General features: G+C 36.3%; 1 protein-coding gene across 11 annotated transcripts in view; it reads left to right on the forward strand.

Moving 5' to 3' along the window:
• POU2F1 (POU class 2 homeobox 1) overlaps nt 1-19,438 on the forward strand; it is a 189,255-nt gene that overhangs the window by 115,119 nt on the left and 54,698 nt on the right. For all 11 annotated transcript variants that reach the window (XR_004348625.1, XR_004348632.1, XM_032623915.1 and 8 more), the window contains 6 exons: nt 8,630-8,730; nt 10,988-11,041; nt 12,937-13,056; nt 15,215-15,403; nt 16,848-16,974; nt 18,086-18,180. Coding sequence is in view for 9 of the 11 variants with exons in the window: in XM_032623915.1 (XP_032479806.1) it covers nt 8,630-8,730; nt 10,988-11,041; nt 12,937-13,056; nt 15,215-15,403; nt 16,848-16,974; nt 18,086-18,180 (686 nt within the window). In the remaining 2 variants the exon portion in view is untranslated. The remainder of the gene's footprint in view (nt 1-8,629; nt 8,731-10,987; nt 11,042-12,936; nt 13,057-15,214; nt 15,404-16,847; nt 16,975-18,085; nt 18,181-19,438) is intronic.

A 19,438-nucleotide genomic window follows, 5' to 3' on the forward strand; every position in this document is an offset into this window, starting at 1 on the left:
ATAGTTTTCTGCATACAGGTCTTTTGTCTCCCTAGGTAGGTTTATTCCGAGGTATTTTATTCTTTTTGTTGCAATGGTAAATGGGAGTGTTTCCATAATTTCTCCTTCAGATTTTTCATCATTAGTGTATAGGAATGCAGGAGATTTCTGTGCATTAATTTTGTATCCTGCAACTTTACCAAATTCATTGATTAGCTCTAGTAGTTTTCTGGTGGCATTTTTAGGATTCTCTATGTATAGTATCATGTCATCTGCAAACAGTTACAGTTTTAAGAAGTCAGTCTTTTTTAAAAGACAGATCACATTAGAGACTGACTGCTTTGGAGACAACACTGAAGGATAAATTGAAAGGAAGCTTATTTTAGGAAAAGTGAAATTGAACAAAAATTTGTTATCACTAATTGTAATACTGATGATAGCGAATTTGAAAAATACAGATTCATGTATCTGTTAACATTTGATGTGTTTTCGAGACATATTTTTCCAAAAGTTGTCTTTATTCAATATAGTATTATTTCTCATGAACTGTAAAGTTTGATTTGGTACATTAAAAATTTTTTTTATTGTAAAGTTAAATAGCTGGAGTAACAAGCTGTGAGGTGGAAACCAAAGGTTCAAAATTCTTACACCTCATCATCTCCTATCTCTTTATGAGCCTGACCTTGGTGCAATTACTGGTTAGTCACTTAGTTAATAATCTTCACCAGTCAGGGTTGAGTTGGACTCCTTGGTCATACAATGGTGTAGTAGAACGAGCAATGGGAAGAGAGGCAAGGAGGTCTGTGTTCCAATCTGGGCCCAATTACTGTCCAGCTCAGTTATTTCAGTAGAAGTGATTTTGTATATTTTTTATTTTTCTCATTTGTAAATCAGGGAGGTTTCTTCATTCCTTTTGATGGTCCCTTTCAGTTTTGCCTTTTCTAAAATGTTGTATAAATGAAATCATACAGATGTACCCTTTGAGTCTGATTTCTTTCCCTTAGCATTGTATGTTTGTGTGTTTTGTAGCTTAGTTTTATCTCTTTCCTCCTTCCTACAAAATGTTGAAGAAGTATCAAATGTGTTGCAGTAGTAAATAGAAGTTATAGATTGTTCCTTTTGTGTTTTGAGAGGTGGGAAACATAAAGAAAGGTAGCATATGATCTGAGCACTGAAAGGAGTTGAAAAGCCTAAAACCTCTGCAAATCTGGGAAGTAAGAACTATTTGTCAAGAGAGGAAACCTTTGCATATTTCATCCTTGACTGCTGACTACCAAGAAAGAAACAGAACTTCCTGGGAGATGAGGACTTGCCAATTCTTAAACTCCATGTAAATTTCACCTATCTCTCAGCTGGGCCTTCACTGTAACTGGTGTCCTTGGATTCACTTCTAATGATTCTCTGTCACATTCCTCATTACATATTCCCAAATCTTTTCTCTTGTCCAGAACTTCCCTATCTTATTTCTGTTTTGCTGTTTTTGTTTTCTGAAAATGACTACCTTTTGATTACTTAGAAAGTTTAGCTATCTGATTTAGCCCCACTACCTTCCTCCTCATCACTTTACATTTTTTCTGTTTTCACCACCTCCTCCTTTTCTTTTGTGTCTAAGAAAGAAATATCAGGAATTCCCTGGCTTTACAGTGGTTAGGACCCCACGCTTCCACTGCCAGGGGACCAGGTTCAATCCCTGGTTGAGGAACTAAGATCCCACAAGCCACGTGGTGTGGCCAAAAAAAAAAAAAAAAAACGAAAGAAAGAAATATCCTTCTTCTTCTTCTCCATTATTATAATCCTCTACATTTCCCTCTTAATTCGGTCTCTTCTCATATCCTTCAGGTTCCTGCCCCTTTTTGTTCTTAACATCTTCAGTGTATCTCTTCCTATAGAATCTTTCCTCTCAATCTTTCAATAGACTTAGGTTTCATCTGTCTATAAACCTTTCCTTCCACCCTGTCTACCCCTTTGAACTACCATCCTCTCTCGCTCCCACCACTGCTAGACTTACTGGAATAAATGAGCCCAACTTAGCACCTTGACTTCATTACCATCTGCTTTTTTCTTTGCTTCTTGCTATCTGGATGTGACCCCAAAACTTTTTGCAACTCTTTGGTCATTGTTGATGTTTTTCTTTTACTGTTTTAATATAAAAGCAGTAATTGTAAAAACCTGTATGTAAACATGTATGTATGGTTTAAGCCCTTATGTGTCTACCACTCTGGCCACAAAACAGTTACCATGTCCCAGAAGGCCACTGTAGGTCCACTCTGATCATATGCTTCTACCACAGAGGTTACCATCATCCTGAATTTAGTGTTAATGATCACATTGCTTTTCTTTCCATTTTTTTCATCTATGTATTTATTATCCTCAAATAATATATTACTTAGATTTACCTGTTTCCATTTTGTAAGTTGAATCATACTATATATATTCTATGACTGGTTTCTTTTGTTCAACATGATGTTTTGGGGATTCATCCAAGTTGGTACGTATATCTATAATTCATTTTCACGGGATATATAATCCCATTATATGAATGTATCACAATTTTTCTATCCATTCTATTACTGATGGACATTTTCATTGTTTTTAGACTTTTGCTGTTATAAACATTACTGCTATAAATAATTTTGTACTTATCTCTTGATGCATATGTGTGAAAAAGTCTCTAGAGTATTTACTTAATAATGTAGTTGCCGAACTTTTTCCAGTGTTATTCAGTACTGCCGGCCACAACCAATTTTCCAAAGCGTTAGTACTGATTTATACTGGTACCAACAACAGACGAGAATTTCACAGTCTCGCCAAAACTTGCTATTAACCAACTTTGTAGTTTTAGCCAATCTAGTGGGTGTAAAATGCTATCTCATTGGGATTTTATTGTATTTCCCTAGTTTCCAAGTATGTTGAATAGCCTTTCTTGTGTTTGTGGGCCATTTATGTTTCTTCTTTTGTGAAATTCTTACTCATTTCTTTTTCCTGTTTTATTTTTCTATTGGGTTTCTTTTTAATTGATTCATAGGAGTTCTTTGTGTGTTCTGATACTAATCCTTTGTTGTTTGTATGTATTGCAAATATTTTCTCTTTTTCATTAATTTTACATAGTCCTTTAATGAACAAAGCTTGCAAGTAGTTAAATGTATGTCTTTTCAAGTTTGCGGTCATGTAAAGAAATCCTCTCCTTTAACAAGGTTATAATGATATTCTCTTACATTGTCTTCTAAAAATGTAATAGTTTTACACTTCACACTTAGGTTTTAATCCTCCTGAAATGTCCTTTTTCTTTTAATTTTTATTTATTTATTTATTTTTGGTATGGTATGCATTGATCTATAATAATTTCATTTTTTCCCCGAACTGATACCTAGTTATCCATTTATTGAAAACTGCATCCTTTCCTCACTGAGTTGCAGTACCACCTCTGTCACGTTTCAAGTGTCCAAAGATACGTGCTTTGCTTCCAGACTCTCTTTTCTGATCTGTTTGTTTATCCCTGCACTGATATCACACTCTTCTAATTATTATAGCCTTGTGATGAGTCTTGTTATCTTGATAGTGCAAGTCCCTCTACTTTTTGTTTTATAGAACATGTTGGCTCTTTGCCTTTCTATTTAAATTTTAGATTCAGCCTGTCAATTATACACACGCCGCCCCGAGAAAGAGAATGAAAGAAAAGAAGAAAGAAAATAACTTGTCGAGATTTTGATATGAAATTGCTTTGAATCCATAGATGAATCTGGGAAGAACTGATTTCTTTACAATGTTGTCTTTCAATAAGTGAGCCTTTATTTATCTCTTCTTTATTATTTTAAAATAAAGTTTTATAATTTTCTGCTTATAGGACTTGCTGTAGTTTGAGAGATTTATTCCCAGGACTTTATATTTTCTAAGTGGCTATAAATAAAATTGTTTAATATTTTTTCATTTGGTGTATAACAAAGGCAATTTTTTTATTTTTTATTTTTTCGGTACATGGGTCTCTCACTGTTGTGGCCTCTCCCCGTTGTGGAGCACAGGCTCCGGACACAGCAGGCTCAGCGGCCATGGCTCACAGGCCCAGCCGCTCCGCGGCATGTGGGATCTTCCCTGACCGGGGCACGAACCCGTGTCCCCTGCATCGGCAGGTGGACTCTCAACCACTGCGCCACCAGGGAAGCCCACAAAGGCAATTTTTAAATAGATTTGTGTGTTGCAACCTTATTAAACTGTCTTATTCTGATAATAAATTGTTATATTCCTTAGGATATTCTATATTCATAATCAGATTATCTAAGAAGAAAGTTTTATTTCTTTTTCCCAACTTACCTGTTTTCTTGCCTTATTTTGCTGGCTAAGCCTTCCAATAGCTAACACCCTTATCTTGTTCTTAATCTTAAAGGGAGTGCATTTAATGTTCTCTTTGTCAAGTTAGAGAAGCTTCTTTCTGTTCCTACACCTAGAATTTTTATCATAAGTGGATATTGAATTTTATGTAAGCATTTTTCTGCATCCTTTGAGATGATTGTATGATTTTCCCCCTTCAATGAATGTGGGTAATCATATTATGTGAATTTCTTTTAACCCCAAACCAATCTTGCATTCTTGGAATAAATGCATCTTAGTCACAATATTTTATCTTACTAAATTATTTTTGTTATTATTATTTAGGATATTTCCATATATTTAATGAGTACAGCTGGCTTGTTTTTTTGCTTTTTCTTTTTTCTTTTTCATACTTATCTTTGTCAGGTTTTGGTATCAAGGTTATGCTGGCCTCATAAATTGTTTGGAAGTGTTTCCTTTTTTTTAACCCCATTCTGGAAAAGGTATATAGGATTGGAATTATTTTTTCCTTGAATTTTTGGAAGCAAGCAGAGTAAAATTGTCTGGGCTTTCCATTTTCTTTTTGGGGTGATTTTTATCTACTAATTCAGTTTCTTCAAATGCTGTGGGACCCTTTGGCTTTTTTTTTTTTTTCCTTCTTGAGTCAATCTTGATAAGTTATAGTTTCTAGAGAGTTACCTGTTTCTAAGTTTTAATTTTATTGGTTCACAATATCTTTTTTGGTTTCTGTGACATTTTTTGAGTGTGCCCTTTCTGTTATCCTTAAATTATTTGCTCCTTCTCTTTTATTTTATTTTAACTTACCAGATGTTTGTAAGTTATATGATTCTTTTGAAAGAATCGAAGTGATGTTTCTGTTATGTGTTTTTCCCCCTATTTCATTAATTTTTAGTCTTACCTTTATTAATGCCTTTCTTCTGTTCTCTTTAGATTAATTTCTTTCTTCTTTCTCAGTACTTAATCCTTATCTTTTACCATTTGATCATAGTACTAAACTACCCTGTCCTTGCAGCTCTGTCTTCTCTGGCTCCTGAGGCACACTGGTCTTGAGGGGGTTGTTTCCTACTTTTCTAACTGCTTCCTCTGACTCTTTGTCTTTACATCTCCAATGTAGGTGCCCTCTTATCTTCAACCTTCTTTTCTCTATATGTGGTCTCTAGTCTACCATGATTCGAACTTAGGATTTTTCAACTTTATGATGGTGCAAAAACCATATGCACTCAGTAGAAACCATACTTCGAATCTTGAATTTTGGTCTTTCCTTGGCTAGATGCTGGGCGGGCAGCGGGAAGCCACAGCTCCCAGTCAGCCACATGATCAGGAGGGGAAACAGCCAATATACTTACAACCATGCTGCACCTATGCAGCCATTCGTTTTTCACTTTCAGTACATTATTCAGTAAGTTACATGAGACAGTCAACATTAAGTGTTCTGAGCACATTTAAGGTGGGTCAGGCTAAGCTATGATGTTCTGTAGATTAGGTGTGTTAAATGCATTTTTGGACTCATGATATTTTCAAGTTAGGAAGGGTTTATCAGAATGTAACCCCATCGTTAGTTAAGGAAGATCTATACATATATCCATCTTAATTAATAGACATTTTTACTTTCCTAATATCAACTACCACTTATCTGTGAGTGAATTTAGGTACAATCAGGGACCCCATTCCCGTTGTCTTAACCTCTTCCACTAACTAGCTATGACATCTTGAGCAATTGATTTAATATCCCCTTAATCTCTGTTCTTCACCAAGGAGGTGTTTGTATACAAGATCTGTGAAGTTTACCTCAGTAATACTGTTCTAGAGACAACCTTATAAACTCTTCAGCTCTGGCCTCTGTCATTTCTAAATTCCTCTGGATCACCTTTCTTAGATGTTTTATTAGGGTTTCTCAAACTCTATACTATATCTTATGTTAAACTTCTTATGTCATTCACCCTCTCCCCCAACCTTTTAATTTCCCTGGTTGCTCCTTTGGATGTTGCTGTTTTCTCAGGCTCGCATTTGGTTTTGGCTCGCAGCATCCCTGTCTCTCCATACTGTCTTCATACTCAAGTCTGATTAGGGTGCATGTGTGTGTGTATCTGTTCCCCTCTCCTTTCTTTAGCCCAGATTATGTCGTTATGTTCTACAAGAATGATTTCTATGTAATGTCTACTTTCTTCTACCTCTCACCTCCCAGTGGAGCCTCAGCACCTTAATTTTTTAAAAAATACCTGCCTTAGACCTCTGCTTATCTGAGTTGTTGTCTAAGTAATTTTTTCACCAAACCATGCTTTGGATACCATACCTTTATGCCACCCCTCCCCAACCCCAAGAGGCTGAGCCAGGGCACTTAAATAGTATTACCTGTAGGACACTGGAGTAGGCTTTGTAGCAGGGATACCAGCAATGAGACAGTCTTGCATTATATAGTTCTTTGTGATTTACAAGAAGCTTGTTATCATTTTTATGAGAACTTGAAAATGGAACCAGTGTGTGGAATTTTTATGGTCTCCATGAGAGTGAAATATTTGGTTCTGGAAGACATCTTCATTTGGTGATATGTTAATCTCTAAGTGCTTGTCTCTGTTTTTCAAAATCTTATCTTCTTTTAGCGTTGTTGATTTATTTAATATATCTTGAGCATGTTTCTCTAATGGTGCACAATCTTAAAATCTTGATGTTTAAGTAATGATTTCCTGCATCAAGATAGAGACAGCAGCTAATGACAAAATGTGCAACTTTAGAATAGTGAAACTTCTCTGTGTGGCTTATGGAAGTGACCCTAGTTACCTTAAATTTTATTTCATACTAGTTTCTCACTACTTGACACAAGCATGTACTTTTTTTTTTTTTTTTTTTTTTTTTTTTATGCGTTACGCGGGCCTCTCACTGCTGCGGCCTCTCCCGCTGCGGAGGACAGGCTCCGGACGCGCAGGCTCAGCGGCCATGGCTCACGGGCCCAGCCGCTCCGCGGCATGCGGGATCCTCCCAGACCGGGGCACGAACCCGTGTCCCCTGCATCGGCAGGCGGACTCTCAACCACTGCGCCACCAGGGAAGCCCAAGCATGTACTTTTAATTCCATTAGTTGTATGTGTCTAAGTAGTTCTATATTTCCTATCTATGAGAAATTTTAGGAAAAACCATAAGAGAACAATCACTATGGGATTTTTCAAGGAGGTGAAATATATGTACACTTTTTTAATAATTATCTCAAAGAAACCTTAAATAGCTCTGTGAGTCATGTGATCTACCTAATTATTCTATTAAAGTGATACATTTGCTAGCAGTTAGCTAGGATATATAATGGCAGCAGTTAGCACCCTTTTAGAAATACTGCCTGAGGTTTCTAACTTGTACTCTCTTAACTGGTCTGCTCTATGTGTATACACAGGGGTGAGGATGAGAAGATGAGGTGTTCCAGTGGTAGGAAATGGAAGCTCAGTACCATGTTCACATGACTCAATGATTCTTGCAGGTTTCCATAGTCTGTTATATTTTATTCAGTACAAAGTATTCTGGTTATTTCTAAGTAAGAGCTGGATATAGTAATTTTAAAACAATGTATTATATCACTTAGAAAATATTTCTGGGTATTAGGGTGGTATGTCTTTCCATAGATTAGTCCTATTCTAACATTAGATTGCAGCATGTGTGGTTAAAGGCACTGGCATAACATTTAGAAAATTATAATGATAGCAGAGCCCTTGCTAATTAGATGCACGCCACAATCTATACTTTGGGATTGAAGAAATTAGTAAAACCATTTTGTTTATCTTGTAAATGATTGCTTTTACTGTCAGATTGTCATTTATTAAGGCATTTTAAGTTAAGAGTAAATTCATCTCGGTCTTGGCAAAGTCACCTGTGAATTTCTTCTGTCCAAGCCAAGTACTGAGAAGGGAGAGACTAGAAGAGAGCCTTGGTACCCCCCCTTAGAACTCTGTCTCTACCAGTCTTCACAACAGTATAATAATGATAATCTCTTCTTCAAGCCACCTTAGGTCTCATGCTTGTTCTGACCCCACTTGCTCTCCAGTCACTGCTTTCCCTTCTGAACTAACACAATCTTATGATTGTAATTCATTATTTATAATTTTGTTTCTGTTTCTTAAGCTTTATCTGTGTTCATGTACTTGTCCTACAGTACTTCCTTTAGAAGAAAAATCATTTTACTGTATTTCCTTGTTCTTTTGAATATCTTTTCCTCCTTGGAGGTACTTAGAAAAATGCTTATACAAAATAGGTGCTTGATAAATGCACCTCTTTAAGAAAAATCTGGTGCTTATTTCAGTTTTTGTATTTTTAATAGTTATATTATTTTGCTTGCTTTCTAGGCACACAAACCAATGGTCTGGACTTTCAGAAGCAGCCTGTGCCTGTTGGAGGAGCAATCTCAACAGCCCAGGCCCAGGCTTTCCTTGGACATCTCCATCAGGTAGAATGTTCTGCTCAACCATATGTGAGAGTAAAAAACGGAGGCATGGAATGCTAGGGCCTGGGGAAGCGATTTCAGAATGTGGGACTGTTTAAGTTGATTAAAGCCTGGTGCTATCAGCATCTAATCATGTCATTCTGAATGGTTAGTATGGAATCCTATAGATTAGTTGACTGTATAGCTATTGACCCCACAGCTGTGTGAACAAAAGAGTTCCTTGTTACAAACACAATATATTTATGACAACTGGGTTACTGTTTTTGTGAGTGTGGCCTGTGGTGGCTGACTGAAGGTAGTAAATGACAAAGTCATCCAAAATGATGTAGCTCCCATTGCCTGAGTCCTGCTATGTAAGGCTCTAAGCTCACAGCTCATAGCTCTTCTTTAAAACAGTTTCAAACCATTTTGATTTGGGCTACTCAGAGCCTTTGCTTGACTGTGAACCCCCTAGTTTGGGGTTCAACTTTATTACCCTTATGTTACATGAATTTCTCCCAAGTCTAAAACAGGCTGTGGATTCTGTTCATCCACATTTTGGCTTTAAGGTATAGGGAAAGAGAATATAAAAACAAACATTGACTCCCCAAGAGTTTTGGGATGTGGGAACTGGTTGAAAATGGAAAGTAAATAAAACAATGGAAACATTTGGGAGATAGATTATCAGAGTGTCTCAACCCCTTGATTTATATTAACATAAATCAAGATTTATTTATGATAAATTTATTTATGACTTATTAGAGCAATACTTTGTGTAACTTGGTGATCTTTACCTCAGATAAACCCTAGAACCAATTTAGTGTTCAAATTGTGTTGGTCAGCAGTGTTGGTGGTAGTGACTTTAGTGATGATAGTGCCTGATGGTATTAGTGGTAGAGGTTCAATGAAAAGCACATATGGACATAAAATAGTAGATATTCAATAACTATTTGTTGAACAAATGAATGAATGGTAAAATATATGGGAATACAGAGGAAGAAATGATTAACTCATCCTGTGTAGTCTAAGACATTATCGTAGAGAGGATGATTTTTGAGCCAAGTTTTAAAGGTTGTTGGGAACTAGCTAAATGGAGTTGTAAAGGGATGCTCTCACTTTTTATTTTCAACTTTCTATTTTGAAAACTTTCAAATCTATAGAAAAGTTATAACCGTAGAACAATTTTCAACCAAAAGCTCTTCATCTGGCATCACTAATTGTTACTTTATTACCATGTATTCTTAATCTGTGTGTGTTTGTACACATACATTTTGTGTGTTTATATATATGTCAACTTGTCCCATTATTGTGATACTGAATTTGATCATTTGATTAAGGTAGAGTCTCAGATTTGTCTACTGTAAAGGTAACTTTCTTCCTCATAATTAGTAAATAATGAGGAGATACTTTAAGACTTGTAAATACCTTGTTCCTCAACAGAGTTTTACCCAGAAACATCATGATTTAAATAAAATTACAAAGAAACTTTATCTCCTTTAAATCTTTGTACCTGAAACTCTTTCCTCTGGCTCTTTGACTGACTTCTTAGCCTTTGATCTTAAACATACTATCTTTTCATATAGTTCTCCCTTGGTTACACTATGTCTAAAGTGTGTTCTCCAGAAACCTCTGGATTTTGTTCTGTTTTAGGTGCTTTTTTCTCTTTTCTCTCTCTTTTTTGTTTTTTATTTGGAGGGAGGGTTCTTATTTCAACTCACAGGACTTTCAGTTTAAATAAAGGACACCGCACTCAGTTAATTTTAGTTAGCTCTGAACTCTATACTGATCTCCATATCAACACTTATATTTAAGTTCAGGAAATCTTGATGCTGTGTGATAAATCCAAAATGGAATTCTTATCTTCATGTTAATGACACTACCATTTTCTGAGTCTTCCAAATTTGAACCTGGAATAATACATGACTTTTTTTTTCTTCATCTATATCCAGTCAGTTGCCACGATCCTATGTAGCACCTTGAAATACTGTTCATGTTTCCTACTTCTAATTCCCACTACTGCCATTCTAGGGTTGGTTTCCATTTATTCTATCCTAGTTTATATAACAATCCAGTTATTTTGTACAATGTTGCTCAATTTGGATTTGTCTGATGTTTCATCACAGTTAGATCAGGTTATATACTTTGGGAAGGAATACACTGTAAATAACGCTTGGTTCTAACTCAGTAAAACATACAATTGTAGAGGGTTGTTGATGACCACCTCTAATGATGGATGTCAACAGTATTAGACTAGAACTTCCCCGATTTCTTTACTTAATAGGTCCAGCTCGCTGGAACAAGTTTACAGGCTGCTGCTCAGTCTTTAAATGTACAGGTAAGCTGGGACATGGGATTATGGATCAATTTTTCTATTCATTTTTACCATATTTTTCTAATTTTCTGTAATGAGTATGCAATAATTTTATAATGAAAATACTTAGAATTATTACTTTTTTCTTACTGAATCTCATAAAGATTTAAATAATGATAATAGTTGCCATTAATGAAAATCCATTTTATATTATTCCACTGTGAATGTCCACAGGTGAACAAGAAAAGTCTACTTTTAAAGTTTTATATGTAAGTTCGGTAAAAATGTTTCTCAGTTGTACAGCCATAACACATGCCTAAACACAAAGCAAAAGAATACCTTAAATGTCCTTTTGTTTCCAAATGTATTTTTATTTATCATTTTTCATATCTTAGGAAAACACTATAATATAGGAAAGAGCACTGGAATGAAAGACAGAGGTCCTAGGTTTGAATTCTCATTCTGCCACTAACTAGCTGTTTGAACTTTGGCAAGTCACTTAACCTCCTGGGGCGCATTTTTTTCTTATACAGTTGGCACTCCCTATCCCCAGGTTCCACATCTGCTGGTACAGAGGGCTGGCTGACTGTGAGGGACTTTAGCATCCACAGATTTTGGTGTCCATGGGGGGTCCTGGGACTAATCCTCTGTGGATGCCAAGGGGCAACTGCATGTATTTAAGTGGGGAAATTTAGAAGATCACCAGAGGTCCTCTCTGCTCTAAAATGTTGTGAGTTTGAGGATTGCAATTAAACATATTTATAAACATTAATGGGCTTCATACAGTCAAAATTTTGAAGACAACACTTAAATCTGGGTGCTTTGTTTCTATGAACCATATGGTAAAACGTGCAAAGTTCAAGTATTATGCATGACTCCATAATATTTCAATCAACCTGCTGCTTCCTTTCATCATAGTGTTTAGGTAACTAACAGTCAAGAGGAAAAAACAGTATCCTGGAAGGTTGATTTCAGTGTTGCTAATGCCTAAAGACCTTGGGTTGAGCATTCCATGAAACCGAGTAGAGTATGGACCTAGTAACACATGGAGACAAGAAGAGAAAAGAAAAGGAGATAATGTGACCTTCCTTTCTGAGAGAGAGGAGGCGGAAAATTGCCTTGGTTTCCATGGTAAACTTTCATCCCTTAGAGAGATGTTGGCAAACAGGCTGAATCTCCAGTGCGGAATGTTTACAGTCTTGCACTGTAATTATCTCTCAATGACTGGCAGAATTAATCAGAGCCTTTATGTTAATTAGCCTTGCTGCAGTCCCCAAAACAGGTGGTGGGAAATATGCAAATCTATGCAGAATTTTCATGCTCTGCATAACCAGTTTTAATTGCCATAAAATTTTCTCTCAGTGCCCCTTTCCAGGAGTATGTTCTCTTTCCCTCTTGACTGCAGCATTTTCTAAGTTTGTGTGTTACTTGATGGGGGATGCTGAATTTATAGTTCTTCAAAATATTAGACGAAAAGTTCTGTGGGTCAAGTAATCAATTTATAAGATGGTATATAAGGAAGTTTTAGACTGACCACCAAAGACATGTCAAAATGTTGGAATGGAGGGTCTGTCTAATGTAAACATAGGTTGAAATTGTATTCTTCCCTTACTCCTTACTTCCAGAGTTGAGGATTTGGGTTTGTGAAAAATTCTGTTGACTCGTGGAGGACCAAATTATTTTTTCTTCTTAAAAATTATAATTGCAGCTTTGCTGATATTGGAACAAAAAGTCTGAAAACTTAATACGTATACGTAAAATTAGGAAAATACAAAGGTTTAGAAGAAAGGAAAAGAGTGAAATCAGAAAACTCATGATTAGATAAGTCTGTATTGTAAATAATTCTTAAAACATGGAATTGTGAGTACATTTTTAAAAAATCAACTATTTTAAATCTTTTATTCCCCCCCCCACCTCAGTCTAAATCTAATGAAGAATCGGGGGATTCACAGCAGCCAAGCCAGCCTTCCCAGCAGCCTTCAGTGCAGGCAGCCATTCCCCAGACCCAGCTCATGCTGGCTGGAGGACAGATAACGGGGGTAAGTTTTCACTGAGAAATTTGTAACAAACTTTCTCTGTGTCAGAACTGCCATTGGGGGACTTCCCTGACAGTCCAGTGGTTGAGACTTTGCCTTCCAGTGCAGGGGGTGTGGATTTGATCCCTGGTCAGGGAGCTAAGGTCCCACATGCCTCACTGCCAAAAAACCAAAACATAAAACAGAAGCAATATTGTAACAAATTCAATAAAGACTTTAAAAAAATGGTCCACATCCAAAAAAATCTTTCAAAAAAAAAAAAACTGCCATTGGTCAATATCTGATTAGAACTGTTGGCTGTAGCAGACAGTAGTAACACGGCTATGCCTGGCACGGTTATGTCTTTAAAGGAACTTCCTGCACCGTAAGCAGCTCTGAGAAAGGAACTATCTTTGTCACGAGTTTTCAGGGTATTTTTTCTTACTATTGCAGATATGCTCTGGGTAAACTAAGGACTTTTTAAAATTCACGTTTCAACCGTTGCTTCATCATGCAGTGGCGTCACGATCCCATGGTTGAGACGGTTACAGTGATGAAATTGTAGTTGTCAGTTTGGAGTTAAAACATCACTGCAGAGTAATGGATTAGTACCTACAAAAGAAAAACATTTTAAGTTACTGTATAGCGTTCTAAAATGAAACTTCTGATCTCATATCCTGGCTCTGTAGTTTACTGTATTGGCTAATTACTTCATCTCTCTGTGCCTCAGTTTTCCTTCAGTTAAATGAAGATGTTAATAATACTTATCTAACAGTATTGTTTTAAAGATTAAGAGTAATAACATACATAAAACTCATAGAACAGTGCTTGGCATGTAGTAGCATTCAATAAATGTCATCTGTTTTTATCGATAGTAAATTGGCCTGTGCAAATATATTAAGCTTTTAACTTTTGAGCTGTCTTCGCTCTGAGACATCATTAAAAATATTTTTCCAATGTTGACAATTTGTCTATTAAGTTATCTTTTTTGGGGGGTCGAGAGGAGTGGTAAGTTATTTGTTATTCAATTCACATCATGTCAACCCACAAAATTTTTTATTTCCTTCATTTCAGTTAAGTTTGTTTTGGCAGTGGTGGAAGGCTCTTTTAAGAACTGTTGCAAACTTGTTTACGAAATCCCATCAGTAGAGATTAATATATGTTATGTTATATAAAATATTTATAAACGTATCTCGAAGCGTATTGGGTTTTTGAATGATTTGATTTTGATTCTTATATCTCTAATGCACAAACTGTATCAGACCCTTTTTGAAAGAGGATTGTGCCATTAAGTGACTGTACATGCGCTTCAGAATATTCCTTCTTGGTTTGATCAGAACATGTCACCAAAAAGAAGGTAGAACATACTTATCACTTTAAGTGTGTTTGAAATAAGTTGCACTATGAAAGCAAGTTTAAATCTTCAAATACATTTCCTGTTTTCTTTGGGTTTTGTTTTGAGTGACTAGTGTTTACAATAGTTGGAGACACTTGGGATTCCAGGTTCAGAATGGCTGGAGCTTCTATTAAACTTGGGCATTAGGATTCATTTGCATGTAAAGAGAGCGGCTGTCACCACCTGTTTCACAGAGATAATGTGTTGGAAAGAGGATGTAAAGTTGCAGAGACCCAATGCTTTCAATAACAGAAAAGGCTGTTGGGGAGGAGGCTGTAGGGACTTGGAAAAGAAACAAATGGACCTCATATTCTTTAGTCATATCTTAGGACATAATGAAATGATGGAATATGGCAGGGATTCATGCTAATGGGAAGCAGCTGGGCCTTATCAGTTCTTTCTTGGTCAGATCCAGCATCCTTGTTCCTCATTCATCTGACTAATCACTTGCTGTTCTGTTGGGTGTAAATTTCTTTTCATATCCTGTCAGCATTGATTCTTTTTTTTCTTGCTTACTAGTTAATTACTTTTTTGCCTGAACCCTAGGGCCTTGGACAAGCTTGAATGATTAAGTCCAGAGTGAGGACCACCATTTTAATTTAAATGGTCTGCTAGTCCCGGTAGCTTGATGGTTAATGAACATTTTATTTTAGCCTCATGCTAACCATGTGAAGTTGGGTAGCTAAGGTTTAATACCACTTGAGTTGCTTACTTCAAAACAGTGGCCTTGCATTAGAGGCCCGTCTCCTTCAACCCTTTCCGACTGTTTGTCCTGATTTTGTTTAGCTGACTTTGACGCCAGCCCAGCAACAGTTATTACTACAGCAGGCACAGGCACAGGCACAGCTGCTGGCTGCTGCAGTGCAACAGCATTCTGCCAGCCAACAGCACAGTGCTGCTGGGGCCACCATCTCAGCCTCCGCCGCCACGCCCATGACTCAGATCCCCCTGTCTCAGCCCATCCAGATCGCACAGGTGAGTGAGTAACTCTCATAGCTGGGGCAGGAAGGGAGGAATAAAATGGCAGGTTTTCTTCGGTATTAAGCTTACTCTCTGATTGTTAGTGTGAGGTAAGTGGTGTAGCCTTCTCTACCACTGAGCTAGAAATAATACATTTGTTTGCTTATTTGAGTTGATATTATAAACACATAACTGATTATTTGAATAACTGACTGTTTATATTAAGTGACAATTCTTGAATAATTGGCTGGCATATTTCTGAAGCAGGGGATTACCGTATTTATTTTAATTAGCTAATTACAGCAGGCATGGGTTCTTTCATGTGCTCTGCAGTGAATGTTGCCACCCATGTGTGAGAGAAACTGCACGTCATCTTTCTGCTAGAGTGATTAGCTCTGTGCAGAATTGCATTAGAATGTTGTTTGGCTTTAATTTTCGCATTCTAGGGCAAAGTATCCAGAGATAATAAAAATGTATTTAAGAGGCATAGACAGTTCTACCAAGGAAGAAAAAAGGTAAATGAAATCCTTTATCTCAAGGAGAGGAAAAAAGTATAAGTAGTCATATCAGTGAAATGTATGAAGAGTTATTATGAGTCTAGTGCAGATAATTATCTTTATCCCCCCAGAGAAGGCTCAGAAATAGACTTAAATTGTAGCTAGAGTTTGACTAAACATTAAAAAAGAACCAGTCAACTAGAAGTGTACAGAATAGATGTCAGGCTAATCTTTATGACTGTTATATACAATCTTTATCAAGATCATGTTTTTATTTTGGCCATTTTTTTCATCACCAAATAAATGTTTTTAGTGCCTAAGCTGTGAGACTCTATGTTGACATTATTCTAATAAGATAATATACATGAAAGTATGTTGAAAATTATAAAATACTAGGCCAATATAAGCAAGTTTAATATGTTGTAGATCAGATTTTTATATGGATAGCTATTTTTTTTTAATTTTTACACTGATTTCTCAGTTGAGTTAGATAGGCTGATGCCACATTTCATGAAGCATTATAAATCTTTTAATTTATTGATGCAAGTTCAGACGTAGCACTCTCAATTTTTGCTTAACAAGAGAAAACTCTAATCAAACACTTAAAAACTCAACCTATTCTTTTCTCACTTGAGAGAAAAACCCATATTGGTCTCTACATGTTAAAAACACAACCATAAGCATTTGTTCTGAGGGAATTTTAAATAACTATTGAAAATTAGATACAGCATAAGTCACGACACAATATATGCCCACAGAAATAACAAGTCCTTGTAGCAGCTCCAGGTTTCTTCACATGCTTTGTGAATGCACCCAGAGCATATCCTTGTTGGGAGTTTATAAGAATGTCAAATATTAACTCTTCTTTATTTGGATGGCAGAATTCATCATCTGGGAACCTTAAGATTAAGCAAGCTTTTATTTCAGAGTCTCCAATCAATGTTTTAATCCTAATTTTTTAGGATCTGCAACAACTGCAACAACTTCAGCAGCAGAATCTCAACCTGCAACAGTTTGTGTTGGTACATCCAACCACCAACCTGCAACCAGCGCAGTTTATCATCTCACAGACGCCCCAGGGCCAGCAGGGTGAGCGCCTCCTTAGAGCTTATTAGTGGTACGGTACACCAAGGCTGTCCACTTGTGTGACATACATGCTGACTACTGTCATTTTGGCCCAGAAGCTGTCCATTAGAACAGTGTTTTTATTAAATTTTATTTAACCTTAAGCTCAGTATTCATGTTGAGAAAAATATTTTTTTTGTCATGCATACCTAATTATTGAAGGTCATCCTTCACTGCCTTTCATCTGTTTAAATCAGTAAGGAGGACCATGGGTTTGGCCAAAATTCTAAATTAAATCCTTCAACATGCTGAACATACATTGGATAAATTGCTTTTATGTTCTGATAGTTTTTCATGGGAATGTGTTCAAAGAATGGGCTGAGCATTGTAAGTATACGCTTCTAACAATCACTTGTTTTCTTTTAAAGTTTAAGAAGGAGAGGGTGTCATGTTAGAAATTGTGCAAATTTTGTGAATTATAAAAAACATCTTCAAGGCCTTTTAGTGCTGAATATTGTTGTGTTACTGCTGTATAAAGTTCAATCATGTTTGTAATGGAATCAGTATAGACAGTATCAGAGTATCAAGGCTTCAACTCAAGGAACATTAGTGCATCTCTATTGATTCCTCATTATTTCTGTTTTTTAGCCTTTTTTCTTCTTGATCATTCATTCCAAAATCTTTTGTTGTATAAATAACCTATTCCACTTTCGATGGATAGGATAGCCTGCACCTTTAATGAACTAGATGGTTCTCTGTCCCAGCATATACTAGCTGTTTCTAATGGCTTCTGGGTTAAGAAGTTGAGCTTTTTTTTTTTGGAGTTTCAAGCTGCTTCCATTTAGAATGCTTCTTCACTTTCATCCATTCCTTGGTAAAATAAAGAATTGGCCAATCAGAGAGGTTATTCAGGTTACGCTAAAGACATCTACCAGTTTTAGTTTGTTCCATATCTTCTTGCCCAAATTGTATTTAACAAGACTGAATTTTAGGCAAATAAGACATTAAGAGTTTTAAGACCAGTAAGACTATCTGGGGATCAGTTGGAAATTTTCACTTCACTTTCTCATTTTTTCTTCTGCCATTTGTTCAAGGTAATCTTTAATGTTTGACATAACACGTTTGTGTTTTACAGGTCTCCTGCAAGCGCAAAATCTTTTAACGCAACTACCTCAGCAAAGCCAAGCCAACCTCCTACAGTCGCAGCCAAGCATCACCCTCACCTCCCAGGTCGGTTTTCTTCCATGAGGGTTGCTTTCTTTTATCCTGTTGTCTTGAGACTCTTTGGGGATTTGTTTAACTTAAAACCACAACCCCTTAATAAAAATAATTCAAATAGTTTTCCAAAACTCACCAAAATTTCAAAGCTAGGCTTATCAGCTTGATAAAGCAGTGCTACCAAATTGATGTAGTCTTTGAAAATCTTCAAGGAGTCCCTATTTTCTTATATTTTCATAAAGAATAACTGTGTTAGCACCAAATGATTAATGAGTTCTGGCTGTTTGACCACCCTCCCCACCCTGATATTTGGCAGTAGAGATTACCGCTTGAGCTAGATCTAGAGCCTGAGTTAAAACCCATCATTGCCCTTTGCTCCTTCTCAGAAACTGCAAAGAAGCTCTTATCTCTGTGTTTTATTCCATCTCAACTTTTAGATGTTGCTTTAGCTAATTTTTACCAGAGTTTAAGGCATCTAGAGGGTCTAGGCAGGTCTAGGCGTCTAGAGGTTTAAGCTTTAGATCTAGTTCTGTTTCTTTCCTAGCTGTGACTTTGAGCATGTCATTTCACCTCTCTGCACCTCTGTTTCCTCATAGGTAAATTAGGTGATGGAACTAGCTGATCCTGAATTCCCCTTCCATCTCTGATTCTCTTTGTCCATAATCGTGGAAGTTATCAGTTAATACTAACAAATTACTAGATTTGACAAAATTCAACAACTGTTTATGATAACAACTCTTCTAGGAATTAGGAGGTAACTTTCCCAGCCTGCTAAAAGGCATCTACAAATAAACCATCATAAAGACTGAATACTTTCTCCCTAAGATCAGGAACAAGGATGTCCACTGTTACCACTTTTATTCAGCATTGCACTGAAGGGCCTAGCAAGGCAATAAGACAAGAAAAATAAATAAAGGACGTATAGATTAGAAAGGAAGAAGTAAAGTGTCTTAATTGGTAGGTGACATGATTGTCTATGTAGAAAATCCAAATCCAAGGAATCCAAATCCAAGGAATCTACAAAAAAGTTGCTGGAATTAATAGTTGAGTTTAGCAAGTATGTAGGATACAAAGTCAATATACAGAAATCTATATACTAACAACAGGCATTTGGAAATTTAAATTAAGAAGAAAAATAGTTACAGTAATTAGGGATAAATTTAACAGAACATTTGTAAAACCTGTATATTGAAAACTACAAAATCTTGCTGAGTGAAATTGAAGAAGACCTAAATAAATGGAGAGATATAATGTGTTCATGAAGACTTTG

This window comes from Phocoena sinus, chromosome 1 (assembly GCF_008692025.1).
Source record: "Phocoena sinus isolate mPhoSin1 chromosome 1, mPhoSin1.pri, whole genome shotgun sequence".
In the NCBI taxonomy this organism is placed as follows: Eukaryota; Metazoa; Chordata; class Mammalia; order Artiodactyla; family Phocoenidae; genus Phocoena; species Phocoena sinus.